At 39.1% G+C, this 13,632-nt stretch overlaps 1 protein-coding gene, 1 long non-coding RNA gene and 1 other non-coding gene across 5 annotated transcripts; all 3 read right to left on the bottom strand.

Moving 5' to 3' along the window:
- Window positions 1–1,299: 1,299 nt before the first annotated feature.
- Window positions 1,300–5,037, bottom strand: LOC103971417 (probable polygalacturonase). 2 transcript variants are annotated; one of them, XM_065090063.1, is made up of 7 exons: window positions 5,001–5,037; window positions 4,868–4,964; window positions 3,989–4,305; window positions 3,289–3,409; window positions 3,017–3,191; window positions 2,830–2,900; window positions 1,300–2,299 (listed from the first exon to the last, which is right to left on the bottom strand). In XM_065090063.1, exons 2-7 carry the CDS (start codon window positions 4,881–4,883, stop codon window positions 1,641–1,643), a joined length of 1,359 nt encoding a protein of 452 aa, XP_064946135.1. In that variant the 5' UTR covers window positions 4,884–4,964; window positions 5,001–5,037; the 3' UTR covers window positions 1,300–1,640. The 2 variants fall into 2 exon arrangements, with proteins under 2 accessions (XP_064946135.1, XP_009383709.2); XM_009385434.3 differs by having other exon boundaries at window positions 4,868–5,026.
- Window positions 5,038–7,086: 2,049 nt separating this feature from the next.
- On the bottom strand, window positions 7,087–12,042 carry LOC103971486 (uncharacterized). 2 transcript variants are annotated; one of them, XR_010481192.1, is made up of 4 exons: window positions 11,937–12,042; window positions 11,775–11,864; window positions 11,304–11,693; window positions 7,087–7,534 (listed from the first exon to the last, which is right to left on the bottom strand). It is a non-coding gene; the product is annotated as an uncharacterized LOC103971486 (long non-coding RNA). The 2 variants fall into 2 exon arrangements; XR_010481193.1 differs by lacking the exon at window positions 7,087–7,534 and adding an exon at window positions 9,580–9,718.
- LOC135597855 (small nucleolar RNA snoR53Y) lies at window positions 10,353–10,430 on the bottom strand. Its single transcript, XR_010481446.1, has one exon. It is a non-coding gene; the product is annotated as a small nucleolar RNA snoR53Y (small nucleolar RNA).
- Window positions 12,043–13,632: the final 1,590 nt, after the last annotated feature.

Here is a 13,632-nt window from a genome sequence, read left to right as displayed (position 1 = left end):
TTCCTGCTTGCCATTGCTTATGTTTTGCCTATTAATCTAACTCTTGTTTTCACTGAACCTAATTTTGCAGCAATATTAGAGAAAAGAGCTGGCTGATGGCAGGAGTCTTCAGGAAATACAAACTTAATCCATTGCTTCGAACAATATCTAGGCAACTGGCGATACGAAATGGAACCATAGAGTACTGATATGATCGTTGTGTATTCCTGTAATAGGAGAATGTTTTAGATAATACTCTGCCGATGGTGCTCAACCGTGCAGCCATTCAACCGTGTATAGGTTGTTTGTAGGTCATGAGGTTTTGTCTTCTCCTCTTGTTTCTTTTTCCTTTTTCCTTTTTTTTTATCCCTGTAGTTGTTGATCATTCTCTGAACTTCTGCATCCTCGTGTACTGATAAACTGCAACGGAGATTATTGACTTTGTAAAAGTGCTGATGTGAACCAACTTGACAATGTCAAGTTTTTTGCTTATGATCAGGACTGGATCAATCCATCTTGAGTTTTGATGTTCACCTTTGTTCTGATCTTTTCGAGCTTAGCATGCTAATTCAACATGAAAAAGTTAATTGTGGTGTGGTTTTTCTTAGCGCTGAATAGATTCCTTTGTCTGAGAACTGTTCCGATCGACAAGACGATTTAATCATACACCACAGTTAGAACTCTGGGAGAACTATTCTCTGGCCATTGAAGTTTCCCTCACTTGAGAGAATTGAGTTAGAATGATGAGCTGAAAAATTGTCCTGGTGATGTTATTGATATGATATTGAGACAAAAGATGTCCATATTGTCAATGAGAGGTGTTTCACAAGGGCTTTTCTAAGGAGTTACTCTTTCCAAGCCAAAAATGAATCATAGGCTATCATCACCCATCCAATAATTCATACATGTACCAGTTGTTCTTTAGCTAAGTGAACCTTCTTCCTTGTCTTCCTATGATATGCCACATCATTTGGAAGCTTGTGTTTGTAATTAACTCCTACTAGTCCAACTTCATCAGCAACAAGATGATGGTAGCACAACCTGTCAACACCTGTGTTGTCCATTAGTGAAAGAGGTAGGAGTTGCTGATGTGTCAATCAAGTGTTGCTGGTCCACCAGTTTGCCAATCAAAACTGTGGATGCTGGAAACTTGCACAACATACAGCCTAAGATGAGCTCATGGCAGGTCAAGACATTGACAACACAAGCATGAAGCACAACTCAGGAAACAGTGGCAGGCATTTAAGTGGCATGTGTGTGCCATTTCATGTCAAGCATCCAACCACCTCTTATATCAATCACATTAAACCATGTGGCATATGATAGAAGAATACTCCAACAACATAAAACCATTTATCTAGAAAGAGTAACAGCAAATGCAATGGTATGAAGCAAACCTGTGGATTCCAACCACTACCAAAAACTTTTCTTACAGATTGAATGAACAAATGTAGCTGTACAGGAATGCACATTGCCATCTCTGATGCCAACCTTCTTTTCATTTCAGACCAAGACAGCTGATGAGGTTGATGAAGGAAGAAGCAGTGTATCAAATGGTAGAAGAAAAAGCTCTTGTTGGGATTTATTGGAAAGAATCAGCTCAAGCCTCTCAATTGTACATATAGGCTGAAATGAACATAATCACAGGAAAGAAGTGCTTATCAGGCTTCTGCGGCAGCAGTGAAGTCGAGGGAGAAGCAAGAGAACGAAGAATTCGAGTTGAGATCAGAGCATGGATCAGGGAAGACTGATTCAGAATATCCAGAGACATTAGAACATGACCAAGAATTAGAAGGATCTGATGTAATGGACAGTGCGATATTTGAAAGACAGATAGCGGTGAAGGGATCATTTTCAATTCCTGAGAAGAATCCGGCGGTGGATATGTTGGTTCCAACAATGTTCTTGAGTGTGACCTGCTTAATCTTCGGGAGAGCATCTGGATCATACTCATCATTTGGATGACCACCACAGTGACCGGTGAACCGAAATGCCTCATGCACGTTCTCCATCTCGACATTTGATACAACTATGTCTTCGATGAAGCCACCTCGCCCTCTTGTGGTCTTGAAATTTATGCCGGTTAACGAATTGTCGATATGGAGATGCTCGACGTATATGAATGAGATTCCACCTGACATCTCACTGCCAAAAGCGAGAGCAGAACCGAGGGGTGTCTGCAGATGGACTTTGCTGATATGGATATATGTCGAAGGCATGCCATACGAGATGCCATAGTTGTCCCAACCACTTTTAAGGGCAATCGCATCATGTCCAACATCAATGCTGCAGTCTTCAATGCATAAATTGGAGCAAGAATCTGAAGAGCCCAAATAGGATTGATAAAGATTAATCTGCTATTCCATCAGCTAAATAGGCTTAAATATTCAGAACAAGAAGATTGGTCTGTCATCAATGATTTAACAATGTACTTGTGATCACTTTTGGCTGAGTGAAAATTTTGTGAACAATGAACACGAAAACTTTTTTCTCAATGATGTTAAGAAAAGTATTGAGTTTTGTCGCTTTTAGGAGTTCTTGCGAATGAGACTGAGGATCATTTAGGAATTTATATCAAGGAAATGAGGATCAACTCCTATCGATCCAAACTGTGTAGTACAGCATCAAATTTACTCTTTTGAATACACATAATAAACTAATTTACAAGGTTTAAAATCAGGAAAAACATTAAATGTGGAATTGCTTTCCGAGAGAGGAAAAATGGGTTTGACAACTAAATGAAAGTTTAGCTAAGATTTGTTAACACATAACATTCGCAGAGAGGAGTATGAAAACATAAGAAACAAAGCTGATAATAATAATAATAGTAATAGGTACTTGCATTATTACCTGGTACTATGCCATTTGTATATGGAGAATCGGACGAAGCATGAATTGTTATGTTCTGAATCTCAACATTTCTGCATCACATGAACATGACTCTTTTGTGAGAAAAATTCCAATTCCAATTCCAAAGAACAAAAACAAGTCGCAAACTTTGCTTGAAAGAACCAAGGAAACAGGATCCATAATATACCTGCAGTAGACAGGATGAATGCTCCAGGCAGGGGAATTCAAGAAAGTCAAATTTGAAACCACGATATCATTACAATTCACTAGTTCGAGAAGGTGAGGACGGCTATAGTTCAGAGATTGCGAGGAAAACCACTCCCACCAAATAAGACCTTGTCCATCGATGGTGCCATTATCACCTGTCGCGAAGATTAAATCAAGTATTTTACACTCAGAAATAGGACTAGCAGCCATAAACATGAAATTTCTGTGTGTGACACATCAAAGAAGCCATGCCTGTTATCACTACATCAGTCAAGTTATATCCATTTATCAAGCTGCGATGCCTTGCACCGGGTAGATCTAATCCTTGACCATAAGAGGGTAAGGACTCAACAATAGGCCATTGTGATGAATCCTGAAAGCGAAAAAGAAAAAAGATTAAGTGACCATTTCGAAAATTCTAGTCTGTGGATATAAAGGCTGTGACGTCAAATCCCTCTAACATCTTATTTCTCAAATTCCTTTATCTTAATTGCAGCACATCGATATCTCCAGGGCATAGAAGACAACATTTTGACTATATTTCCCTCATTCCAGAATGCAAAGTATTTATATAAGAAATACGAATGATTCAAGTGAATTAAAACCAAAACGAAATCATGAAGAGTTAATTATGCTCCGGTAACTTGGTAACCGCTACCAAATTTCGATCCACAAGCACCGAGGCCAACAGAAATATATACATCATATTAATCTGAAGATTAAGGCAGCAGTACCAATCGAAGCAAGTCCAATTCCACTATTTCGAGTTCAGATCTGGCACTGAAGATGCCTCTATCATTTACTTCAACTACGGTAGTGTGCTATAATTGCCAAACATATTTAGAGAACATTTATTTGGTAGAATCAGAATACTTATTATAGCTAAATTTGACTAGAATTAAGAAGAAATAGCAGACAGAATAAATTGATGTCTATTCATTATAATTCAGACCTGACTGCCGATTATAATGGCATCTTGCTCCAGGAAGAGCGTGAGATGACTGGTGAGATTGAAGCTTCCAGTGAGCCATCTCCCCTGAGGCACATAGAGCTGAGCACCTCCTTTGTCGGCAAATGACCTCAAATAGAACACTGCATTCTGAAAGGCCACTGTGTTCAGAGTAACTCCATCTCCGACCGCTCCAAACTCCGTGATGGTCACACTGTGTGGCCTTGACGTCGAGATGTGCTTGTAGTTGCAGTAGCCATCACTGCTTCCACTGGCTTCAATGGCGTCCGCGACAGCTAAAATTAGTATCACAATTGCCTCTGGAAGACAGGCAGCAACAAATGCACAATGGTCAGCACCTGAAATAGCATGTGTGCTTTCTGGAATTGGCAGCAATTCGACATCAATGTAAAGACCAGCAAGAATGGATGGCGGTGATGATTCATAACAAAAAGGGCAAGCCATTGTGCTGGTCACTTTCCATCAGCAATCAAAGAAACAGAGAAGGATGCAAAAGGAGTCGAAGCTCTCAGAAGGATGAAAGAAGAGATCTTTGCAATATTTGCTGCAGAAGACCTCAAAACATTTGTGATCCGAATGGACCATTTCACACAAAGCAAGGACTGATTGCATAACTACTGCCATTGGTTGAGCTTAGAATCACAGTTCATATAGCCACTTCAATAGAGAAACTCATGGTAGAAACGCTAGAATTTGGCATGGCGAAAGACGGATGAAAATTACAACTCCAACAAAAACAAGGAGATAAATCACAAAGCTACCAATATGACATCAACCCAACACAGTGGAGTGCTGATCACCAAGAAAAATGAATCATTTATCTTAGAAAACAATGAGAAAAGACAAGGAAAAAAAACATACTTACTAGCCTCTTCATGAATCCCCCCTTGAGACAAGGGGCAACAGAAGGCCAGAATCAAGCTGTTCCAACAGCAGAGGATTGAAGAAGAAGAAGAAGAAGAAGAAGAAGAAGAAGAAGAAGAAGAAGAAGAAGTAGGATTACTGATGTGAGAGAGCAATAGGAGGAAGCGCAGGGAGAGGAGGAGGAGGAGTGGCACAAAAAGCCAGGAAGCTGTCCATTTATAATAAAAGAAAACTAGAAATGATAAGGAAAATAGCAGGAAATCCAAGTGTAGATTGACCAAAGACTTGAGACTCAGATTCTGACACCATTAGGAATTGCTTGTGGTGATGTAGACAGGAGAGTGGCCAGCCAATAGGAGTCAGTGGGTGGAGACATGGAAGAGTCACTTTTGGGTGGGCAATTTAGTCTTCATGAAACAGAGCATATGGAAGCAAGAAAAAAATAAGGAAGACAAGGGGGTCCTCCTCTCCATGCCAACTAATAATAACATTTCAGTGGCTCATCCCCTTAAAAACCATTTCCTGAGAGAGAGAGAAAGATAGAGAGAGAGAAGAATTTTACAGCAATGCAGTAGAACTTCAGTTAACAATGTTGCCAACAAAACACGACAGGAAATCCAATACAAGTAAACGACTGCTGTCTTAGAAAAAACCCCTAATTATTTCTCATTCAGATTCTTTCCTCTCATGCTCTTGAATAGCAGTGAAAGAGTCAATGCATGCTATGTATGTGTATATACAAGGAAATGGCATTCGGCGGCTCACACAACACGATAGGAAAGACGGTGCATGTCAACGACTGTTGCCTTAAGAAACCTGTTGTGTTTTCAGCCACATCCTTTCCTCTCATCTTCTCCCCATGCCAACTAAATTTACCACAGTGCAGCTCCTGAAGATAAAAATGTTGCTTTCGTCTGGATCAGAGTTGCTGATCTTAAGGTACAGAGGATTTGTATCAGGTACAAACATGAAGTGTGCATATCTGTGTGTCAGAGAGAGAGAGAGAGAGAGAGAGAGAGAGAGAGAGAGAGAGAAGAGAGAGAGTGGTGGACAGAGCAATGTGGACACCAGCTTAGTGAATCAGGGATTGGTTTCATGCAGATGTTTGAGTGGGGGGATGGGGATGGGGATGGGGATGGGGATGTGATGTGAGAGGAAATGGCTGCGGCTGTAGCCGTGAGCGAAACAGAGCGGTGGGGTAGAGTGGGTGCATGGGACTGCGTGTCGCATGTGGGTTGCCAGGGAGGAGGTGGCCCCCCACACCTTCAATCATGCCCTTTAGCCTGGCGTTGCTCAATCACTTTTTGACATAAACATCTGTTTACACTAAACATTGTAACGCACTCGCACTCTCTCTCTCTCTCTCTCTCTCTCTCTCTCTCTCTTCGATGGCTGATGAGAGGGAGATGGTGACTTGGGAATGCCGGTTGGGTCCACGGAAGCATGGTGGAGACAGAAACCATGGGAGGGGTGAGCTGTGATGTTTGGTGAGAGGACGAGGGTGGCGAATGAGAGGGAGATGTTGAAAGGCCTTTTGGTTCACTCGTATTCAATTGCGTTGATGAGTTCTTGGAATTCCACTCTGCCCATCTGTTATTTCTTGTTGTTTTCTCTGTATTCTCCATCGATGAAGACAAGCTGTGTTTTGACGGGAATGCTTCGGGAGTCGGCCAGGCGGTGGGGGAACGGTGAGAGCGTGGGTGAGGAGGTTAGGTCAGGAGAGCCCATAGAAATGAAGGCTGGTGAATCACTCACTCCATTTATTTCTCGAGAATCATACAGATAACCAACCCACTTCGAGGTTAGCATGCATAGTCTGGTTGGGTATGAAGGCATTTGATTCTTGAGCTCCAAAGAAGATAATTAAGAATAAGGAATCTTAATCGATATGAATGATTGGGTGTTGCTGCCTCGGTTGGATTATGTCGAGGAAACAGTTGGTACTTATTCTCTATGCTTCTCAGATCACACCACTTGGTTGCTGGTTCTTACTTCACTTTTCTCAGGATGTGTTTGTTATATATGCTATCATCGCAAGGTCTCAGGCTGAAGGAGCTGAACGTGTTATCCTCCACACTCTGAATGTGTTTATATGCCGACGAAAGATGGAAGCTGCTGAATGTGTTATTCTCCCCACTCCTTTAAACATGATTGCAGAGTTTAATTGCACCTGTACATTTAACTACTTGTTCTAAATAGACTTGAAGATGATTCACTTGCAGATCACCAAAAGATGTATATATAGGTGAGTCATGAATTCTGTCATCTGACAAAAGATGTATATATCGGTGAGAACTGAAAGCACAGCAACTCACCTCCACTGGTACCAAGAAAACATGCACCTTGATTGGAATCGAATGGACCTGAATGTCCATGATTCAGATGGAAACCCGAAACAAGTAAGAAATCCTTGAGATCCTCAGTTGCTGCATCCCCCAATTCTACAACACACGACAGTAAAAGTAAACCCTAATTGACTGAACTGTTATTGCTCAAGAACAGCTCAACTGACTCGGACGCTGAACCCACTGCTGTTTCTTCTTCCTCTGGCCCTTCCTCCCCTTAGAGGGTACGTAAGGCTTTGTATGGCTGTGCGGCACACCAGGAGCTTTACCAATAGTGTTTAACAACTTCGCAGGCATTCTTTGGGCCTCTCAAGAGAACCTATAGACAGAACAAGCTAGATCGGAGAACAATTTAAAGCCACTACTGAGAGTCTTTTCACTTAAATTGCTCGTACACAATGCTCAAATCTTAACAAGCTATATAAACTAATCCTGAGTAAATCAATCCTGAATATTTTTAAAGCCACTACTGAGAGTCTTTTTACTTAGAAATGCTCCTTCACAATGCACAAATGTTAAGAAGCTATATAAACCAATCCTGAGTGAATCCATGGCACAGTATCAAGCCCCTGGAGTCCATAGCAATGCAAAGAGTTCATAGGAAATGCATCATTCTGTCAAAAAAGAAATAAAAATGCCTCAAAGCTAAAATACTGTAGCACCAGACTCGTTTCTATGATGCAATTGCATTGTCCAACAAAATGCACTGCACTACAGATGTTCTACCAGTCACAGTAAGCACAAGATCTTACCTCAATATTAAAAGAATCTACTCCCTTAAATATAGTTTCAATCCCTTGGAAAGAAAAAGCTGCAGTCGCTATGGGTATTCAAATCAAATCAAAAAACCGAACCGAATCAAACCTGAATCGAATCGGTTCATTAATAATTCAGTTTTGAATGCTATAAATGATTTCAATTTGGAAGGATACTTTTCTTCAATTCGGTTAACTGGTTCGGACCCAACCAATTTTAATTTAAAAAAATACTAACTCAACCCAAAAGCCCCAAAAATCCTACTAAAATCTCTTCCCAAACTCGACGAGTTCACCGCCCTTCCTTTGTCTCTGCGGATATGAGTCTTATTTTTTTGTCATCCTTCTTCGTTAACAATCCCTTTGTTTATTTGTATGATTCCTTTGTTGATTTGTATGCATCAATGCATATCCTTCTCATTAAGAAAAATAGGGCCGCATGTGAAGTCGTTATTCCTCTAGGGCATCTTTCAATAAAAAATAAAAAGCCACTTGTGCATAGGTTCAATTGTTTAGAATATATAAAATGATATTTGTGATATAAATTTTTTTAGAATATAGGTCTAAATCTAATTGGGTCAAAATTCTGGTTTGGTTTAATTACACTGAATTGATTCACCGAGCCAAATCGGTTCATTTGATATATACATATATATATATATATATATATATATATATATATATATATATATACACACACACACACACGCGCATACGTATATGTATATATATATATATATATATTGCACCTTATATTGCTCAGATATTGTCATTATGTATTTTCTCTGATGTTCCAGAAAATGGAAGATCTCATAATGAGCTGGGATTATGAACAATATCATCACTGCAAGGGCAATGAAAACATAAATACACAGTTTGATACAAAGAGCATGTTGAACTGACTAAAACAAGAACCACCAGACCGTTACATGTCAATATCATAATTGTGATAAAGCAAAATGTCTACTCCAAAGATAATGGAGCATGTATAACATCATTGAATGTTAAAAAAAAAAAACCGTGTTGTTTCAGTTCCTGCCACAAAAAAATAATAACAACAATAACTACAATAAAACCGTGAGTTTCAACTATTTGAGATTGATTTCATAGACTTTTGCTACCATCAATTTTTTTTGCTATTAAAAAAAAGGGGATCCCTCATAAAGTTTAACAAATCATCATCGAAGTATTTCAGCATTAGCATGGTACAACATAGGCATCATCAGGAACCAAAACAACACTAAAAATCAAATCCGAAAGAAAAAAAAATGAGTTTTTTTTAACAACAGTGCAAAAGCAAAATTAAACCCTATTACACCTACCATATGTTTGATATCAAAATATAGAAAACATTAAAATCTCACCAACCACAATGTATCAGATGAACTTAGTTCACAATTTTGGTAAAAAATAATAAATTTTGGAAAATTCACTAGAAAAAGCTCCTCTTATTAGCAGAAAATCCAACACGAAGAGAAGTTTCTATGTTGTAATTGCATTCTCCAACAACATGCACTGCATTACAGATATTTCACTAGTCACAATATGCACAAAAACATACCTCAAGATTTAAGAGGATTGACTCCCTCAAATATAATTTCAATCCCTTGGAAGAACTGAACATAAAGAATATATTTTCAAATGTGAAGTCAGTCATACTGATCCTTATTTTCAAATGCTTTATCAAACATAAAAACTCAATCCCGCCTTAGAAGTAATCACTTGGATGAGGAATTTTCTAATGATGTCTGCAACAAGTCACCACACGTAAGAATAAGGACACACCCAACTCTAATTTGGTTGCCTGGTTGAATGCCAGAGATATATTGCAGCAAGCATACATCAGAAAGTAATTACATCAAAGTAAAGTCATTTAGATCAAAAGGCATCAAGATACTAATCACAAACACTAGTCTTCCAAAAACAAAGAAGATTGTACTCTCAAGAGTTACATGACATCACCATAAACAAAAGAAGAGGAAGCTTAACAAATATTCATTACTCCATGAATATAAGACTCTTCAAATAAAAAGGAGAAGCTTGGATTAATACAGTTATGGTGTATATTGCTCAGATATTGTGTTATGGTGTCTGTTCTCTGATGTTCCAAAAAATTGGAAGATCTCATAATGAGCTGGGATTAAAATCAATATCATCATTGCAAGGGCAATCGAAACATGAACACACTATCTCAGACCAAAAGCATATTGAACTGACTCAAACAAGAACAAGCCGATGTTACATGCCAAAACCTACCAGCTCCATTGCAACCAAAGATAAGTAACGGTAGAATAAATTAATATACCACAAAACTCCAAAAAACAAACCTACAATGTTGCAGTTCCTGACATACACAAATGAAAAAAGAAAAAAAAAGGAAAGTGTTCCCTCATAACGTACAACGAATCATCATCAAAACATTTCAGCATTAGCATGGTCAACATAGGCATCATCGGGAACCAAAACAAGACTAAAGATCAAATCCAAAAGAAAAAAGCAATTTTCCTTAGCAACAGTGCAAAAGCAAAATTGAACTTTATTACACCTACCAAATATTTGGGAATTTTGCTAAGGTAATAAATTTTGGGATATGCACTAGGAAAAGCTCCTTTTACTCGTTGACTGATCAAAACAGTCTAAAGGGATTGAAGATTCTATGGCATGGTTTGCAGAAAGGTTGAGCAGGAACAACCTTGATCCAATACTGAAGCCAACTGATTATTCAGGCAAATACCCATACTCGGGCAGTATTCAACGTGATTAGGTTCAAAATTCAAACAGACTGAAACTCGACATGGAGTAGCCAGGACTGGTGATAGTGACATCAGAAATTTTCAACCATACCAACAAAAGGTCATTTACAAAGGGCCATTTCCATTTTTACAAGCCTTGAGCAACAGCAGTTGAGTAACTTTGAGTTTTGAATGAACTCAGAACAACTTATACTGCTAAAGATCAAGAAACTGCAACAAGAAAACGATATCCAGAAAATTAAAGTCCTAAATCAGAAGTTCATCTATATAATTTTAGCATTCCTAATTGCAAACTGTAAGACATGTAAGTAAATTCTTGAGATACAATAATGCCATCATTCTCCATAATTCACTAGCAAACGGTCAATGTTCACAACTTTGGAAACACTGGTAGATGCAGATTTGAAGCACACTCCAGTCATGGCAATTTCACAAGGGTTCAAGAAATCATGTCTGCTAATTATAGTGATCACTCAAACAGAAAAAGAAGAATGAACTAAACAGATAAAGAAGACAATACTAGCATTCTATGATATCATTTCCATACTGATCGAACTAAGAAATAAGAGGTAACCAATACCATGTTCTGCCCAAGAGGAGCTCGGAGGGCGAGCTGATCGAAGGTCAAGCACTCCCCTCCAGACTTCAGGATCCTTGCCCTAGCCGTCTCCGTGAACTTCAAAGCCGTCACGTTCAATGCCGGCACATCGGACACTCTCTTATCATCCGTCACAGTCCCAACGGCTTATCTTGTCGTCCTAATTCCAACCGGAACATTAATGCGGCTCGAGCCTAGAAAGATATGAAGAATACTTGGCAAAGAATAAGAACGAAGAAAAAAGATTGATCCTTTCCTTGCATGAAAGTGATGAAACTCTTGAGGGAGATGGGCGGCCGGTTGATTTTGCTCATGAACAGCCGCTTCAGGATCACTGTGTTGAACTTGTTCCCGGTCCTCCGCACCAGAAACCTGTAGAGTTGATCAAAAGAAGCACAAGAAGAAAGGGATCAAGCTAAAATCGCCAAACTAATCACAACAAGCCAGGCTGACCATCACGAGGAGATTGAGGTAGACATCATCGGATTTGGGGGCGATGCAGCTGGCCTTCTTGCTCCGGCCGCCGGCAACGAGATCGATACCCTACCATGAACATCAAAGAGAACAGGGTCAGCAGAATTCCACGAAGAGGAAAGAGAGGAAGGGAGGAATTACGGAGAGTAGGCGTTCAGACGATAGTCAAGAGCCCCAGTCATTCCTTGCTCGGCGACACAGTCGGACTTTATCTAGGATGGGAACCGAGCAACGAGGGTTTGTCGATACTATATATATATATATATATATATATATATATATATATATATATATAAGCAATCCAACTTTCAAAAATTCTCACAACTTCGTTTGATCACGTGAAAAGATTTTTTTACCTTTTTCACTATTGAATCTGTCGGAGCCTGTCTTCCTACGTAGACACTACATCCTCAAACCCCATGAGTCACACCTCCTCCTTCCTTGCTTATAGTCACGACGAAGAAGCCTACCACCAAATGTGAAAGTTTGAGATATAATTTTAGCATTCCTTATTGCAAATTATAAGACATGAAACTAAATTCTTCACATACAATAATACATCATTTCCCATAATTAACTAAGATGATACATTATAGAACTACCATCCATAAGTGACTCGAGAGTAGATAGACGAAGATTGATTGTCAAATAAATAAACACAATTAGAGGTGGCAAAGGTTTTATGATGTTATAGTCCGAGTTCATCCCACAAAGATTAGAATGCAATAGAAATATCACTAGAAGGTGACATAATACAGCAGATCATAGTGGAATAGTTCGAGGCAATGCAACACACACGGGAGAAGTCTCGTGAGAAACTTAATATAAGAAGGTATGATCAAAATTAGTGGGAGCTCCATTTCGGTAAATAACATGATGACAAGAAGAGTTATGGATTCAATGAGTGAATGTTATAGTACCGCAAAGGTATGTCTTCTATATGTGCATCAAATTTTATATCGAATGAAAGCCTTGATCATTAGTATATGTGGTTGTGTACAATTGAGGGAGATTTCGAGTACAAGTACTAGTGAATCCCATGGGAGGACTTAATCATATAAAAGTATGAGCGAAGTGGCTAAAGAGTTGAACTACTCTATAGCTCATATTCGCTTGAGAGAACCCGATAAGTCAGAAGATAAGGTCGAGCAAATGAATGTTGCTATCAAGGATGCAAAGGAAAACATAATTTGCACGAGCCCTACAACATAATAGTGAATGTCATTTATGAGAGTTACAAATTATCTTTCCATTGACCAATGGGAACTAACATAGAGGTATTGAAATAGTGTTAGGATCCCTTTATTTTCTAAGCTTTTGAATAATGTTTTGTTGAGTTTATTTAGTTCGATAAGAGTCGGATAGAAATTTATTTAATATTTATTTATTATTAAGAATCCAAGTCCTTATGGACTTTGGGTGGAACTCTATAAATAGGGATGTAACTATTTCTTTTCGACAAGGAATAAAATATTATTCAGTCTTTTGATAAACCCTAGGAGGTTGATCCCCTCGAAGTGATCAAGGAGGTTGATCCCCTCGAAGTGATCATCCCCTTTTCTCACTTTTCTTCTATGATAAAACCCTAGGGTTTTATTATTTGGTATCAGAGCAGCGATCCTCGACATTCTTGCTACAGTTATCATCATCATAAAAAAAAAAATTCTATAGCCGCATCCTTCTCAAGCGAGAAAGAAGCTCGACCAGCGAAACAAAGTACATTGCTCGCTAGCTAGCGACCACAACCACCGTTGCTTCCCAGCCAACGGACCACCACCTCGTCAATCCCAGCCCTCGGCGACCCCCACGCCGACATTGCCGCTGTTTCCCGGCCAGC

Source organism: Musa acuminata, chromosome BXJ1-11, assembly GCF_036884655.1.
Source record: "Musa acuminata AAA Group cultivar baxijiao chromosome BXJ1-11, Cavendish_Baxijiao_AAA, whole genome shotgun sequence".
NCBI lineage: Eukaryota > Viridiplantae > Streptophyta > Magnoliopsida > Zingiberales > Musaceae > Musa > Musa acuminata.
The sequence above is the reverse complement of the archived record's forward strand: the minus strand, read 5'-3'. Positions and strand labels throughout refer to the sequence as shown.

What these genes read in the sequence shown, in the direction of transcription:
- LOC103971417 (XM_065090063.1), bottom strand. An exon ending in CCATTATAATCGGCAGTCAG is followed by an intron (nt 3,410 to 3,988) that starts GTCTGAATTATA and finishes TTTCGCTTTCAG; the next exon opens with GATTCATCACAATGGCCTAT. An exon ending in TACAAATGGCATAGTACCAG is followed by an intron (nt 2,300 to 2,829) that starts GTAATAATGCAA and finishes TGGGCTCTTCAG; the next exon opens with ATTCTTGCTCCAATTTATGC.